The 17,996-nt window shown below is 35.6% G+C and overlaps 1 protein-coding gene across 4 annotated transcripts; it reads left to right on the top strand.

The window, feature by feature from the left end:
• Positions 1-4,015: 4,015 nt before the first annotated feature.
• Positions 4,016-15,715, top strand: LOC132604050 (CSC1-like protein RXW8). 4 transcript variants are annotated; one of them, XM_060317374.1, is made up of 13 exons: positions 4,016-4,242; positions 4,851-4,955; positions 5,180-5,570; positions 6,036-6,182; positions 6,548-6,611; positions 6,747-6,956; positions 9,736-9,894; positions 10,319-10,617; positions 11,109-11,379; positions 12,307-12,585; positions 14,273-14,506; positions 14,581-14,773; positions 14,861-15,715. In XM_060317374.1, exons 3-13 carry the CDS (start codon positions 5,290-5,292, stop codon positions 15,325-15,327), a joined length of 2,604 nt encoding a protein of 867 aa, XP_060173357.1. In that variant the 5' UTR covers positions 4,016-4,242; positions 4,851-4,955; positions 5,180-5,289; the 3' UTR covers positions 15,328-15,715. The 4 variants fall into 4 exon arrangements, with proteins under 4 accessions (XP_060173357.1, XP_060173359.1, XP_060173360.1 ...); XM_060317376.1 differs by having other exon boundaries at positions 4,838-4,955; XM_060317377.1 differs by lacking the exon at positions 4,851-4,955.
• The last annotated feature ends 2,281 nt before the right edge of the window (positions 15,716-17,996 follow it).

Here is a 17,996-nt window from a genome sequence, read left to right as displayed (position 1 = left end):
TATAATAATCAATGAGCAGTAACAAATTGATCTTTCCTCCGACTATTCGTTTATTACTATGAGATGTATGTCGGAAAAACCCAGTTCAAGGAACGCTATGGATGACGTTGTCTTCAGAGTAGATCTCCGTCGTTACTCTGGTGCAAATAGCAAAGTGACGTTCTACTCTCAAGATACAATGAATCACTCAAGAATTTTCTAATGTGCACACAAATAGAAATTTCGGAGAACTCTTTTAATCTCTCGACTGCTTTAGTAGAAAGGAAGAGACACGAATGTAGAATTTTATGTTTCAGGAATTTTTTCTAAGTCTGAAATATTTTCTAAGTGCTGAAAATCTACACCATACCTATTATTTATAAAGTGTAGAAAACAACTAACACACATTTTCAAAGAAATGATTCAACCCTTAAGATTGGATGACACCTTTTCACAATGAATAGGTGTATCCTTTAAAGAATGGGTAACACCTCTTTATAACATATTTTGTCTTTTCAAGGTGTGTTTAAATTTTGAATTACATCTAAAATGAATTCTAACAATCCCCCAGCATGCTTTCACATGAATTATAGATTTATAGTAAAGTTAATCGAGATATTATATGGCTAATTTAAATTTGATACAAAAAACAAGAATAAAAACGACGCTCACTTGTAATTAACTTAAAATGTTGAATATCTTGAATTTTATTACTTCCTCTGTTACATTTTCCTCAACACCCTTTCTTTTTTAGTCTATCAACAAATATATATATATATATATATATATATATATATATATATATATATATATATATATATATATATATATATATATATATTTAAAAATAATTTAAACATAATTTTATATTCATATAAATATCATAAACATGTTAAGTGATATTCTGGCCGACTACATAAAAACACCCTAGGACTAAGAAAGTGGACCATCAATGACCACCACTAATTTCATGATGTGGATATATTCCTAGCACCTTCACATTTGATTTGAGGATGGGATAGCCAGATATTACTTCTTCTCATCGGCATCTTTGTTTTTGTTTTTTTTTTTAATAATTTTCCATGATAGCCGCATGATCTAACAATAAAAGAATGGTATATTTGTGAAACATTGTGAGTAAGAAACTACGAATTACAAAACTATTCCCTACATCCCAATTTAGGCGAGGCACCTCTTTACATTTTTATGTTTAGTAATAATATAACTTTAAACTTTTCATTTACCTTTAAATATGATTTATAGTCACATAAATATTTTTTCGGCTTATTTTGAAACACAAATTTTAATAGTCTTCCTTCATTCTTATAAATTTCACGCCTAGTCAAACACCTTCAAAAAATTCTACATACATACTTCTCGCCGAAAAAATGTGTATTTTGGATGGAATAGTGAACCTCCGACAAACTTTCTTTTTCTAGATATTATCACACCAGCACCACCGCTTCCCAGGCCGGCTCTTGGGTAAGGCGGCCAAAACCCTTGCTTTAGGCCCCACTCTTTTTGGGGCCCCATTTTGAAATTTTATGAACTATTTTTGTCTAAATAAGTATGTTAAAGTAAAAAAATAAAATTTTAATTAAAAGAAAAGCAAATTTTAAAATAACTTTTAAACAATTTAAAGCGTATGAAAATATTTTAATTTTTTTATTTAGTGGTAACAATTTGAGATCACTGGTTCGTATTAAAAAATGATTGCCCTAGCTTCCAAAGAACCTTAAAACATAATAGCCACTCAGTCATTGATGATTTAGACTAATTCTTTTGAAGTAAAAGTGTTAAGAAAAGTAGTACAAGTAGAAGATAACATTTCAATTGATAAACTCAATCGGGTAAAAAGATTTGATATTTTTTCAAATGATGATATTGCTTATAGAATGATGATAACAATTCTTGTAACAGTGACATTTGTGGAAAGAAGTTTTCAAGCAAATTCAATAAAGAATTATCAGAAAAATTGATTATCAAATATCATTAATAACTTTGCATTTCAAAAAATTAAAAAAAAAAGATTTCATATATTTTAAAAAAAATTATATTAAAAGTCTCTGATTTAGGTGTGGCTTTAGGCCACCAACTTTATTGAGGAGCGTCACTCACTTTGTACTCCTTCAAATCTGACTGCCACTTCTACCACCACGACATCCTCATTCAAATCTATCCACCACAATCTTTTATTGTTCTCCTCTCAATGTGGCCCGCCACTACCTTCTCGTTCTTCTCCTCATTGATGATATCATGCATTCAACCATTCACATACAACCTTAGGTGATGATTCCGTAAATCTTCGCGAGAATGTTATTGAGGCCTTAAAAAGAAAATTGTTTACCCCAAAAAATGTTGAGTGTACAATGAAACAAACTTTAGACTTTAAGAATGCATTTTTAAAATTAAAAGTAGCAAATATATGTCTAAAATGAACGCTATCACTAGTGGAATACATGTTACTCCGTTTCAAATGTTTGTCTAGTTTTGACTTGATACGAAATTTAAGAAAGTAAAGAAGATTTTTAAATTTGTGGTTGTTAGCTAAAGATATGTAGAATGTATCAAAATGCCCTTTAATTTTGTGGTTTTAAACATGCCACGTAGAAAGTTGAAACTAAAGAGTTGCCAAAAAAGGAAAGAGACAAACATTTTAAAGCGGACTAAAAAAGAAAGTAAGACAAACATTTCGAAACGGGGGAGTAAAAAAAACTAGCTAGTGATATACATTATCACACGATGCATAAAACTAATATTGAAAGCTGCTAATCTGAACAAAATTCCATAATCCAAGGAGATGAGGAGATTGATGCTAACGTCACACACCATATTGGGGCGGGGTGGGCGAAATGGAGGCTTGCCGCTGGGGTATTCTACGATAATAAAGAGTCGCCAAGGCTTAAAGGTGAGTTCTACAGAGTGGTGGTTAGCCAGCACTTTAGTACGGGGTAAAGTGTTGGCCAGTAAAAAATGACCACGTTCAGAAGATGAATATGGCAAAGATGAGGATGCTTAGATGGATGTATGATCATATTAGGAGGGATATGATTAAGAATGAAGTTACACGGGGTAAGGTGGCCTTTGTGGCCGATAAGATGAGGGAAACGAGACAGAGATAGTTCGGACATGTGAAGAGGAGGTGCAAGGATGTGCCACTGAGGGGGTGTGAGAGGTTGGCCATAACAGGAGTTAGGAGAGATAGAGGTAGGCCAAAGAAGAGGCTATAACAGGAGTTATTTTTCGCTATTGTGTATTGATAATTGTTACTACATTTGTTTTGTACATTGTTATTTTACTGTTCCTTTTTATTTCCTACATTTCTGCATCGGTAACATTTCCTTTAAGCCGATAGTCTATCGAAAACGACCTCTCTATCCCATAAAATTAGAGGTAAGGTATGCGTACACTACCCACTCAGACCCTACTTATGGGATTACATTAGGTATGTTGTTTGTTGTTATTGTTTGTGTAGAGTTATTTCACATTTAATTACAGGTATCGTATTTTATCTCTGAATATGAAAAAAGATCCCGTTAGGGTGCCCTTCTCCGTTAAATGGGTCTTACGCTGTGCGAATTCGAATTAATCGGCCAAATAACGGATACCAACACCGAATGAGAAATCAAAAAAAAGAAAAAAAATAAGTGAAGAAATAAGTAGTCTTTAATATTTTCCTTTCTAAATCAAATTTATGCCTAGCGGGGCATAAGTTCTTAGCGGACCTGGGTATAATAAGTGAAATATTACGATGCGAAAATATAAATTTATGCCCGACGAAAGAGTTGTTTGGCTTGAGGGGCAAATATTAAAGACCAGTACAAAACAGGGGCCAAAAGTGCAAATGACCCAAACTAAGTCGGTACAGGCAATCCGTTTAAAATCGACGTGGCACTTCAATGGGGCCCGCAAATCTAATTCTCATCACGTAACTCATACTACTTTAATATAGTAATTAAATATTCGACCCTAAAGAACTTTAAATAAGTCAAAAGACAGTCACTCTCAACCAACGCGCCTCATGAGAAAGTAGAAAAAACACACTTGTATTTTACTCTACTACTAATAAGTACCTTGTTCCTCAAATTTCAAAAGAGCAATAATTATTATTATTAATTAATAAAAAAATCTTAGTTTTTTTCTCTCTATCACTTTATTTGGTTAAAAAATCTATTTATCTTTCTGTATACAATCAAGATAATATTTTTTATTCGGGTTCATCATTTGGCTACTGAAATCAGCAAAAAAAAAAATCATTTTCAGGTGAGTCAATTATTATAATTTTCCTTTTGTTTTTAATTGAATTGAATTGTTAGCTAGATTTTTCTCCATTAACATTCTTGTTAATTGAATTGAATTATTTGTCTAGCTTTTTTCTCCATTAATGTTCTTGTTAGTTTCTGTCCCTGTTTGGACATGGAATTGTTACAATTTTCGGGAATTCAGTTATTTTACGGAATTCGAAAAACTCCAACAAAAGTTGTTTTTACGATTTTCGCTCTAAATCACTCATAGAAATTCAAAAACAAACTTCAATTTTTATTCATGTCCAAACACTAACTCCAATTTCCAAATACCGTTTTTAATGCTACTCTTTTTTTCCAAATATCACATTTTTATGTCCAATCGCCCACTTAGTTGTTTACATTGTTGTTGCTTAAATTCCTGGCAATTGCATTTCACTGTACAATGTGATGTCTGTGTAAACTGATTGATGCCAACAAGATAGTGAGGCCTTTGCTTTTTTAGTTCTATAGTATATTATGCTAGTGTAGCGAATGAGTTAGAATCATGAGGTTCCATGTTTAATTTTCAGTGAAGGCAAAAATACTAGATAATTTTTTTTCATCTGTTCAAGTTTTGGTGGACAGAGTTACCTGACACTGTTGCTGGTGGGAGGCGGGAGATATGGCTTGGACACCACAGTTATCAAAACAAAAATATTATCAACTTTTAATATAGTTTCATTAAACAAGGTAGGGTATTTTGAGTTATGAACTTTAATGTAGTGTACAATTTGTGGTTTGGTTATCACCGGACAGTTTGTTGATCGAAGAGGACCATCTTTTTGCTGGTTTTGGAGAATGTTCTTTCTGCACACCACATTACTGATTCTTAAACTTTATGCATAGTGTTTATCTCTAGTTCTATCATATTTGTGAAAATCGATGTACCTGAGCTATAACGTCTACTTTTGCAGTTTGTGGACTGCAAACACGTCCTCTTTTTCTGGATACTTGATGTTTTCCAGTCATCAGGGAATGCTTATCATTTAATTATTGAGGTTGCTGGCTTATTTGGAAGACGGGGATGAAGCTATCTGCACTCTTGACTTCTGCTGGAGTCAATATTACAGTCTGTGTGGTGCTGTTCACTTTGTATTCCTTATTGAGGAAACAACCAACTTTTGTACATGTCTACTTCAGCCAGAGATTTGCTCAAGTACGAACAAGACAGCTCAGTGGCTTTAACTTTGAGCGATTTGTTCCTTCTCCTAGTTGGATCTTGAAGGCATGGAAAGCATCTGATGAAGAAATAATTGCTGCCGGGGGCTTGGATGGATTCGTGTTTGTGCGTATGATTGTTTTCAGGTGAAAGCTGAACTTTCCTCATTGTATTAATTACTTCCTCTTCTATTTTTGCTGAAAAAGTCAATTTAATGCCTGAATACAGAGTTAGCAACATTATTCATCCCTCATCTTCGCGTTTCAACTGAAGTTCAGTAATTTTTAGTGGAATATTTCATCAAGCTGAGGAATTCCAATGGAAAGATGTCTACTTGTTGCTGAAAATATGTATTGCTTGTTTTCATGGCCTGATTTTAAAAAAGACATTGTTCCTAATATAAAGGTGGCCAGTTTGATGTCATTGTACTAGCTTTCATAAATGCTCAAGTGGTATGCATTTCTCAGTAAGGATGTATATCATATGTTAGATGATGAATTTGTTCTTGAAAGTATACTGCAGGCCTGTCTTTATTCCTCCATCTTTGTCAGATCTATGTACTATTAGTCTTTCAAGTGTACTTACCTTTTCCTGCTGCTTATTGTGGACAGTTTCCGAATATTCTCCATTGTAACTACTCTAGGCCTTTTCCTCGTGCTGCCTCTTAATTACTTTGGTCAAGATATAAGACGTCAGCAAATTCCAGCCGAGTCGTTGGAGGTATTCACCATTGTGAATGTTGAGCCAGGGTCAAGATGGTATGAACCAATGCTGCTAATTATTTGAATGTAGATAATTAATCTATTCCCTTATAAATGGACATGCGTAATGCAAGTGGCGGTTTGTTTCATCTGAAATGGAATGAGAATAGAACACTTTTGTCTTTGTCAAGTGGCCAAAAATTTGCAAATGGCAAGTTTGACATTTTCTGCATTTTGGATCTGAAGTTAATGTTACCCAGTAGGGAGAAACTATTAATATAAGAGAGAGCGACCAGTTGGTTTACAATAATTCCGAATTTCACAGAAAATATGTGTTGATGACATAATATTTCCTGATTCACTGAGCTTCTTTTCAATCACAGTTTACTCTCTCTTAAATCTACCTCTACTTTTTTCTTCAGGTTCTGGGTTCACTGCCTTGCACTGTATATCATATCCTTCTCTTCTTGTCTTCTTCTTTACTTGGTAAGAATTTATTACTGATTTCCAACTCATTTGCTTCTCTGCTTTTCTTTTGAACTTGTATTTGTTTTATTAGATATTTCATACTTATGCTTTGTCAGATTTTTTTATCTTAAAAGTTTCGCTGCTTGCTTCTAGGAGTACAAAAGTATCTCAAGGAAGCGGCTGGAATATCTCACTTCATCAGCTCCCCACCCAAGTTACTTCACTGTTCTGGTCCGTGCCATCCCAAAGTCTGATGAAGAATCATACAGTCATACAGTTAAAAAGTTCTTCATGAATTACTACGCATCAAGTTATCTATCTCATCAAATTGTTTATCGGTCTGGCGCTGTTCAGAAACTGCTGGTGAGATTAAGATACTTTATTGTAGTCTAACTAAGAAAGCATTTCCATTGCAGCTTTGGGGATCTTGGTGCTGTTCAATTGTTTTTTCCTTTGATAACCGAGAAACCCCGAAGGCCAGTGGCGCATGATTTTTAACTCAGGGGATAATGTTTCTCTTGTCCCTGAGTTGATTATTCTGTTATGGTTTCAACTGATTTTAAATATAGGAGATGAAACTGTGTATCTTCAAGTATTGCATGAAGAGAGATGTGGGGCTTTAAGTTTTTGCCTATTTTTTGCAGCCAGAAAAGTAGGGAAATGACTTTAAGCTGTGAACGATGAGGTGTAATGTATGGTTTGCGACTTTGCGTTAGATATTAGCCACAAAGTGCTACATAAATAGATAGCTGAAGCTTCTTTTGGGAAGCACATGCTTTTTGGTCTTATCTGAAGAATAGATGAACATTTCATTTGAGACGGAGAGAGCTTATTTGGTTTGAAAATCTAGGGGCAATCTTATATGATGATTCTAGCCCTTTAGAATGGATCAGTGATGCTTGTAATAAAACTGATGACCTTCTATGGTAGTCTTTTGGTTAGGTTTCTTGCACCTTTTTTATAACAGTGGTTTCCAGGCCAACTTTTGTGCACCTTAATTATTTCACCGGGTACTTGCTACCTCCCACCAGCATAACTGCCAGAGTTACCCAAACTTAGAGATGATGGGATATGACATTATGAATTTATGCTTTTGAAAATATGCAGTTGCTCATATTAAAGTTGCTCTGTCGTTGATGCTGTTTATGAAAATATATTTTTGTTTCAAAAAGCTTCTTTTCTGAACAAATGCCGAGTCATTTTCTGGCTATCTCGAAACTATGTTTTTGATGATCGAGAAATCTCCGTAGGCCAGTGACACATGATTCAACATTTGGTGGATAATGAGACTGGCCCTCTACCCTTCTCCACGTACTTACGGCAGGGTTCGAACCTATAATGTACGCCTAACTCAAACCTCATGTGCTCTGCTCTTATCACTAAACCAAGGCCTTGGAGCTTTTGAATCTACAAATTAAATGCAGGGAATACTATATCTTTCTTCCTTAGGTCTTACAAAATGACATCTTTCCTAATTCCCTTTCTTCCAAACCCCTTGAGGTAGGTTGTTGAGTCTCAAATTTTAGTACCATTTTTAGATGTCCTTCTTTGGGATTTTGTTCCTTTTCTTTTCCTTTGTACTTGTAGGACTTCCTGTATTGTACTTCACAAAAATATCAGAAGTAGGACTCAGATTTTCCTAAGGTGTTCTTTGCCCGACGCGGAAGTGTTGCCAACATCATACTTGATGAATCATAGTTACTGCTGACATTTGCGCATTTAGGATCCTATTTGCTTTGCACTACCATGACTGAGGCTTCATGACTGAGGCTATTACTCCAGTAACTCATGCTCGGAGTTCTCTCTTCTGCTGCTTAACGAAATTTAAATAGCAAAATCTTTTCAATTGCATATTGTTTTTACTGTATTGATGATTAGTTGAGAAGTACAAGGTTATAGCGTCTTAATTTCTAGGATATTCATTTTTGTTAGTGCTTGTTGGCTTAAACGAATTGAAAATGCAGTCCATGATACATTCAAAATAAAATGCAAAATGGTCCTTTGCTGATGCAGACCTATTAACATGAAATTAAGACGCGGAAGTCGCATTCTAGATGGTGACCTCAAGTCCTGATATCCAAATTTACCTCTTGAATCTTGTTACCAGTGTTATTAAAAGTTTTTTGCTGTGTTGCTTAAAACTACGAAGCGATGCGAAGCTCTTCTTGTTGAAACTATGCGCCTCAGAAGTGTGCATTTCTAACAATGACGCGCAAAGTGATCCCATTAAGAAGCGATTGTTTATGAATCTCAATTTTGAGAAGTTGGATTAAGATTAGTATTATTGCATATTGGAGTTGAAATTAGTTATGTTAACTGCAGATTTGCAGTTTGATAATTAAGTACTGCCTTTGCCCAATTTATATGACACACTTTCCTTTTTAGTCACTACCAAAAAGAATGACACATTTCTTTATTTGGCAAATATTTGCTCCCTCAGTTCACTTACTTATCCAGTATTCTAAAATAGATTTTCACTTTTACTTGTCATTTTTAGCATATCAAGAGAAGACAATTTCTTTTTTCCTGCTTTACCCATAGTATTAATTACACACTTCAAATCATTTTCCAAATCCAATAAAAATATGCACCAATTAATATGGGGGTAAATTATGCACTTCATTTATTATTTCTTAAGGGGTGTGCAAAATCCATAGTGAATAAGTAAAAGTGAACAGAGGGAGTAACTTAAAACTTCCCTTTTACCTGTAATGAAGTGATTTACAGCCACACAAATATCTATGACTTGTTTTAGACCACAAGTTTCAAAAGTCTTTCCATATTTCTTAAACTCCGTGTCCAGTCAAACTACATCGTATAAATTGGGACGGAGGGAGTACTAAATGCATACATGTTTTGATATTTTTTAATTTCATAAATTGTGCGATTCCCTTCAAGGAGGCGTGCACCTCACTTTTTGCCCTTCAATTCAAACCCCGTGGACATTGTTGCTTTTGTGCGCTTTTCACTTTTAAAGCACTGTGTATTAGCTAAATATAGTATTTGGTTCCTTCTTGATAGTAGACTTCTGCTTACTTACACTAGTGGTCTGTCACTTAACTTCTTGGTTGGTCCTCATTTTCTGCTCCATTGCTTTTGTCTTTATGTGGTGGTTAAAGTGCCATTGATTGTATGATGACAGACTGGAGCAGAGGAGGTGTTGGAGGCTCTTAACACAACCCCAGAGGAACTTCTCCGTGAATCAGATTTAATGAAATGTAGCCTTTGTGGAGGAACTACTCGGGAGCATGATAGTGATGAAGGAAGAGTTAATCTTGATGGTTCAGATTTGGGAAAAAAGGTCATGATTGTCCCATTATATTATCATATTCATATGTACACATATCCTTTATTGCATAGAAGATTATGTTTTCATAGTTTTTGCACATTATGTTGCTCATCTTCTCTTCAGTGTGTTGACAAAAGTTTCTGTGTTGACATAAGTTTACTGTTTTTATACTCTGTGCCTCCTGTATTGTATTCTGTGGTTTAATTTAACAAAATATTTATGGTTGGGGTTGAATATATATGCACATTATATATATGTGTGTGTGTGAGCACACACACTTTATTGAATGTAAAGAGAAAAATTGTGGCCACATCTTTTATTTTGGTTTGTTCAGATTTTTGGACCTACTAATTAGTTCTTGGTATCATAATCGAGAAAGAAGTAACTTGTTAGTCAAAACAAGACATGAACTGAAGTATATAATTTTTTCTTGCAGGAGTCTGGAGCTGCTTTAGTTTTTTTCAGGAATCGGTATGCTGCTTTAGTTGCTTCACAAGGTCTTCAGTCTCCGAATCCCATGTCATGGGTTACAAATCTTGCTCCAGAACCAGATGATGTGTACTGGTCGAACATTTGTGTTCCTTACAGGCTCCTTTGGATTCGTAAAATTGCTCTTCTAGTGGCCTCTATTCTTTTCGTGGCTTTTTTCCTTGCGCCAGTTTCACTCACACAAAGTCTCGTTCACCTCGACAAGCTGCACAAGAATTTTCCATTTCTCAGTGGAATTTTAAAGTGGTAACACAGTGTTCTGTCATTGTTTCTTTTAACCTAGTCTCTTGACTTGTACATGTAGTACAGTGGAATTTTAAAGAGGTAACATAGTGTTCTGTTATTGTTTCTTTTAACCTAGTCTCTTGACTTGTACATGTAGTACAGGTGGTATTCTATGTGTGTGTGTGTGTGTGTGAGAGAGAGAGAGAGAGAGAGAGAGAGAGGGAGGGAGGGAGGTCTGTGTGCGTGTAGATTAACTTATTTGACATTACATTGTAATGTGTGAAATAAAGTCTGGCTTGATGATTTCAAGACTGAGTTTATTGCAAGGATGATGCTGGAAATTTGCACCTTCCTTTGTATTATTATTTCCTGTTTGCTTTAATTAGAGATTTTCATACATGCATTAAATAACTTGTGCTTTTTTGGTCAATGCTTGAGAGAGAGAAAATATGGTATGAGAGGGGAACATACATGGGCACTATAATAATCCTTTTTCTGCCTCCTCCTTGCAGGCCAGGAGTGAGTGAGCTTGTCACAGGATATCTACCAAGTGTTGTATTAATTTTATTTTCCTACATAGTTCCTCCATTAATGATGCTGTTTTCTAAACTGGAGGGGTCTATCTCTCGTAGTGGAAGGAAGAGGAGTGCATGCATAAAAGTTCTATGCTTCTTCATCTGGAATGTTTTCTTTGGTAACATTCTCTCAGGGACTGTTATTGAGAGATTTAACGAAATCATTAAGAATGTAAACCATCTACTTTCAACGGCTGTGCCATCAACGGTAACTACCACCCCTCTGCGTCTGTTTACCTGCTTCCCCTCTTGGTATAACTATCTTGTTTAAATATTGATAAATATATACTTTCTCTCTCTCTCTCTCTCTTGAATTTAGGTATTCCTCATGTTTTATGTGAGGCTTTCATATGTGATCAATGCTAATAGTTTCTTTTAGCTTTATTTCCACTCCTTGATGAATGCCAGAGCTAGTCTTCTTTTGTGTAGTTTCTGTTTTTGGTTTTTCATTAAAGTTGTGATATGGGAAATTTACATGCAAGTTGCGCTAAATTCGATTCAAGGTTATTTGGGAGTGGGAGAGGAAGGTACTAACCCTCCGAAGGAAGTACATATGTGCTTTCCTACATGTTTTGGTTTGATAAAGGACGTTAAAGGGAAATATTTTCCATTTTCTCGGAAGACGGAAGAGAAGTCCAATAATGCTGCTTCCCAACATTGTTTGATTTGATATAGTTGAAGTGTTTACCTTCTAAAATCTTAAGTTGTTACTGAGAGTACACTTCTAATTGTTTAATTATATTATGTCTCAACATGCTCCCTAACGTGTTGGCCTAATTTTTTTTTCATTGGTCAAAAACACGTTGAATGTTTTTTCTTTTTGGCTTGCGGTGAGATTTGAACCCAGGACCTCTTTCCGGCTCTGATATAAAAAGAGAAGAAGATTTTTTGTTAATGAATAGTTTGCTTATTGCCTCAAGCATGTTGGAGTTTATATAAGGTTATAAGTAAACCCTACAAAGGAAAGGAAAGCAATCCCCTTCTTTTGTCTAGTTTCCTCATTATCTGCTTTTCGCCAGCAGTGATTAATGAACTATTTTGTTTACCCTAGTTTTCATCTGTGATATTGTATAATTCATGTAATCACGTCACCACAAGAGTTGATTGATTGGTGATATGATTTTTTTTCTTGCAGGCCACCTTCTTTATGACTTATGTTTTGACATCAGGCTGGGCAAGTCTGTCGGTTGAACTCTTACAACCATTTGGTCTCATCTGCGGATTGTTCTCCAGGTTTATTCTCAGAAACAAGGATGCATCATCTCATGGAACACTGACTTTTCCATATCATACAGAAGTTCCAAGGATTCTCCTATTTGGTCTCTTTGGTTTTGCATATGCCATATTGGCACCTTTAATGCTGCCACTCTTGGTGGTTTATTTTGCCATTGCCTACCTTGTCTATCGTAATCAGGTAATTACATCCCACTTAGTTCAGAATTTCTTTTATGTCGCCTTGTTTTACTCTATATTTAGCTCATCGACTTTTTGGTTATAGAGTCTTGAGAACTAACATTCTTGTAACGTTTTCCTTTATCAGTATCTATAGAACTCCACTTATGTTGACCCTAGTATGACAAAGTGAATCCTGATTTTGTCTTGATTGGTGGGGAGAAAATTTTCTAGGATGTCTGTTCTTGCCTTTATATTTTGACAGTTAATGAGCTTCTTGCTTCTAGAGCCTGCCTTTCTCATCTCTCATACGTGGTGAAGCTGATGAAAGATGATGCTTTTAGAATACGTCACGCAGACTTTTCTTTTTCTGTGATGTGTTCGTGTTGGTATGACATGAATTGGTGCTGATATGAAATGTCTTTAGGACCGGATCGACTTAGGATAGATAGTAACAGATTTCTGGTTGATTCAAGTTAATGAGCATTTCACACTCTGACCTCCTTAAAGGTTACATGATTAATTACTTAATTTGCACCAAACAATGGGTGTTGCCAACCTGCCCAATCAAAAGCACTTTCCCATTTTATTTTATTTTGCCAAACGGCAATTATACTAAGAGTTACTAGGTCCAATGCTTCTCATCCCCAACTCCCTTCGCCACTTGACTCTACCAAAAAGAATTCACTCATTATTTCTTCTTCTTCGTTCCTGCACCCCTGCTTTTGGGTTGATTTGGGCTATTCAGGTTGACTTCAATTATTGGACAGGTTAGTTTGACACCCCAAAATTGGTCCATAAATGAATACACTCCTTGGCCCACACAGCCAGACCTGGGTTGGTTGGGAAGGTACAGTTTTGTGGGCTAATTACTTGTGCTTCTCTTTATTTACTTGGGTTGGTTATACTGGTTATTTTATATTACTAATTGCTTCTGTGTCTGTGCATCTTTTGAGTTGCTTCTTTGTTTTTTCCCCTTAAAGATGACGCTTTCTTGTTCTTTGTGCGGGTACCTTCCTTCAGCGATTTCTGCTTCTCCTCTACTTTCCTTTGGTGCCGATTTCTCTCTATTTTTTTTTTTATTTTTTTTGCATGTTGTCTCCTTGACTTTTTATTCTCCAATTTTGATCTAAACACTAATAGTTTGAAAAAAGAAAATGGCTTATGCAACAAAGCTAATCCTAAAACGTTTAAATATGGAAAATTCGATGCTAGATTTTAATCTTCTCTATAGTTGATTAGTTCAAAACAAAAAATCAACTAGGGGATTGAAGTTATCTTTCTCTGAGCTTGTTGAAATTACATTCTTGTGATATTTTGTTTGACCCATTGAGATTAAAATTAATATTTTCATTGTTGTATGACATTGACAATGTTACTTGCAATTTTAATGTTAGAAGAGCTAAATTTTCATATATTATATTATATTTGTACTCCCTCGTCTTTTTTTTTTTTTTTTTTTAAATGCACTTCATTTCTCATCTGCTTCTTACTCCTAAGAGGCTTCTCTTTTTTTTTTCTTGCTTATAAAAATACTATGCAGAATTGCATTCTTTTGTTTGTCTTGCTACTTGTTGAGATGAGTAAAGGGATTTATTTTCAAAGTTTTTGCTGATTGACTTGTGTACTTTCCTTTTTACTGATGAATATCCATGTGCTTGCATATTTTTCCTCTTAGCTGTGTTTTGACAATTTTGTGAAACCATCAGATCCTCAATGTATATGTGACAAAATATCAAACTGGTGGAACCTATTGGCCTATTGTGCACAACACAACAATTTTCTCAATGGTGCTGATGCAAATTATAGCTTCGGCAGTCCTTGGATTTAAAAGATCTCCATCGGCATCAAGCTCCGCTATTCCATTGATAATCTGTACACTCCTCTTCCACGAGTACTGCAGGCAAAGGTTTGAACCATTATTCAAGTACACTCCTGCTCAGGTATGACTAATTGCACAGTGCATTTTACACATTCTTCAATGTATGCCTCTTAATCCGTGTGTACATTTCCACAGACCCTCATTGAGATGGATAGGCAGGACGAGGAGGAAAGTGGGAGGATGGAAAAGATGCATCAACGACTCACATCAGCTTATTCTCAGCAGCAGTTCAAAGCAACTGCACTTAAACTGGGTAAAGCTGTTCCTGAAAATGACGAAGAGAACATGAGTATCCATAAGGTTCATGACATAGAAGACATTAATCCAGGTTCATAAATAACTTGATGACTATTGTGGGACAGTCTCTTATTTATCTGGATGTTTTTTGACGCACTTGATACTTTGTTGCTTGCAGGGAAAAGTCCTTCTCATCTTCCGTCACCACGTGCGTCTTTGGAAAATGGAAGTCCTCCTCATCTTCCATCACCACGTGCATCTTTGGAAAATAGAAGTCCTCCTCATCTCCCGTCATCACATACATCTTTGGATAAAAGTCCTCCTCGTCTTCCTTTATCACATACATCTTTGGAAATGAAAAGTCCTCCTCATCTTCCTTCATCACGTACGCCATTGGAAAGTAAAAGTCCTCATCTTCCTTCACCACATACGTCTATGGATATTAAAAGGCCTCTTCTTCCTTCACCGCATGATCAATCTTCAGAAATTAAAAGTCCTCCTCATCTTGCTTCATCATGTACGGATGTGGAAATTAAAAGTCCTCTTCTTCCTTCACCGCATGATCAATCTTCGGAAATTGAAAACCCTCCTCGTCTTTCTTCATCATGTACGTCTGTGGAAATTGAAGAACCAGATGGCAAGTAGATGAATCTTTTCTGTGCATTTATGTGCAGAATCAGCACTGATTCTGCATTTTTAGAACTGCATACTTTATGGTATGGTTGATGTGTGAAGTGCCTCGAGAAGAGACTTCATTGAGGTGTACAGAAAATATGTGTGAAAAATGCCGTCTAAGAGACTTGGAAGTGTACAGACTTCTGAAGCTGCAACACCTTAAGAGTTTTACCTAAAGAGTGTATGTTTTTGACATTTTGCATAGATGGTTCCACGACTATATGGAGACCTGTTAAGTACATAGATGTATTGGTGAACTGTTGCTTGATCTGAGTATGATTTTTTATCCTTAAACTTATTTTTGAAGTTGTAATATGCAATATATAGAAAGAATAAAAAATTAGCTTCTATTGCATCATCTTTTGCTGTTGGACCAGTACATGTACATGTAGTCCTATAATTATTACTATATATAGAAAACTTTGAATCTCGTGACCTCAATCTTGATAGTAAAAGTTTTTTGACATTACGAGTCTAATGACCAATAGGGCTTTGTCAAAATACTTTTTGTTTTGACATAATCTGTTAATCTTGTTTGCAGTATACTTTGGTATCACTGTCAATGTACAACTAACTTCCAAATATTGTTATTTTTCTTCCTCATTCAGTATTGGATACTGTTACAGAATGAATGTAGACCATTTCCTAGGAATGTACACTTTTATGGATAGTAGATTTTTAGGAATCAATAGCAGATTTGTAGGAATCACTTTTATTTTCTTTCCTTAGTAGCATCTTATGTACATGTATTTATAGCGTTTACCTCTTGGAATAATATAACAAGTTATTCTCCATACTTGTCTCAATTGCATGGCATCAGAGCGGGCTTTAATATCTCATCGGAGTTTTGTCAACTTCTGTTGCCGGAAGTTGTGGCGACTCACCGGAATTCCACTTTGATTTGATTTTCTAGATCTGATTTCGCACTGAAGTTTCTGGCACATTTGTTTGTGGTCTCATGATCAACAGACCACGTTTTTGAAGGATAAACACCACGAACCAGGTTTATTCGTGAACATATTTGATTCTTCTTTTGTTGTTGTCCAAATCTGGTTCTTTCTCGAACAGATTTGATTTCGAATCTGCTTTTGCTGCTACTTTTTGATTTGTTTGAGACCGAATAGTGTGTTGAATCTGCTAGTGATTGAGTCTGAAACTTTACTGTTTTTGTTTGACTCTATTGTCCTTAGAAATTGACTGCTTTTCCGCCCGAAGAGAAGTTCACCTGAAGCTTTCCCTGTTGAAATATCTGAAACCTTCTCTTTAAAACTTTCTGTAACGTGTCAGGGATATTTGGTACAAAGCTTTGTTGGCTTCTTTTGTTATACCCTAAGTCTTGATAAAAAAAAAAATATATGACTGAAACAATTCTGGTTACCAATGATGTGTTTGCTAAATTATCTCAATATCAGAAATCATTAAAGAAATTTCCTTCGGCTACTGCCCTTGCCAAGTCAGATAGAACATGTCTTATCTCCTCTTCAAATAAATGGGTGACTGATTCTAGTGCTACAGATCACATGACAGGTAATCCAAATATTTTTTCTAGCTTTCAATCTCACAAATTACCCTCTCCCGTAACAGTAGTTGATGGGTCAACATATAACATTGTGGGATCTAGGACGGTTGAACCAACCTCCTGTATTACCCTGTTATCTGTGTTAAGTCTACCAAAACTTGCCTTTAATTTAATCTCTGTGAGTAGACTTACTAAAGATCTAAATTGTTGGTTCTCATTCTTTCCTGATCATTGTTTGCTTCAGGATCTTATGACAAATCGAATTATTGGTAAATGAAATATATCGGATGGTCTCTACATCCTTGATGAATGGGTCCCTCGTTCTGTTGCTTGCTCCAGTGTTACATCTCCATTTGATGCGCATTGTCAGTTGGGATATCCTTCTTTGCCCTTCTTAAAGAAGCTTTGTCCTCAGTTTTAGAAGGTCTCTTCATTAGATTGTGAATCATGTCATTTCGCAAAACATCATCGCAGTTCGTTAAGTCCAAGGGTTAATAAACGAGCTGAATTTATTTTTGAGTTAGTTCACTCTGATTTTTGGGGGCCATGTCCAGTTGGATATAAATATTTTGTTACCTTTGTGGATGATTTTTCTCGGATGACGTGGATTTACTTTATGAAGAACAGATCTGAAGTGTTCTCTCATTTCTGTGCTTTTTGTGCGGAAATTAAGAACAAATTTAATACTATTGTAAGCATTTTAAGGAGTGACAATGCTACAGAATACATGTCAGAGTCATTTCAATCCTACATGAGACAACATGGGATTCTGCATCAGTCATCCTGTGTTTATACACCCTCTCAAAATGGAGTTGCTGAGAGGAAGAACAAACATTTACTTAAGACTGCTCGGGCACTATTATTTCAAACAAAGGTTCCTAAGCAGTTTTGGGCTGATGCGATTTCTACAGCTTGTTTCTTGATTAATCGCATGCCATCTGGTGTGTTTATTGGTGATGCCCCTTATAATGTTCTCTTTCCAAACAAGTCATTATTTCCAGTGGAGCCTAAGGTGTTCGGAAGCACATGTTATGTTCGAGATGTTCGAGATGTTCGACCATCTGTTACCAAGTTGGACCCCAAGGCATTGAAATGTGTTTTCTTGGGCTATTCTCGCCTT

Source organism: Lycium barbarum, chromosome 7, assembly GCF_019175385.1.
Source record: "Lycium barbarum isolate Lr01 chromosome 7, ASM1917538v2, whole genome shotgun sequence".
In the NCBI taxonomy this organism is placed as follows: domain Eukaryota; kingdom Viridiplantae; phylum Streptophyta; class Magnoliopsida; order Solanales; family Solanaceae; genus Lycium; species Lycium barbarum.
The sequence above is the reverse complement of the archived record's forward strand: the minus strand, read 5'-3'. Positions and strand labels throughout refer to the sequence as shown.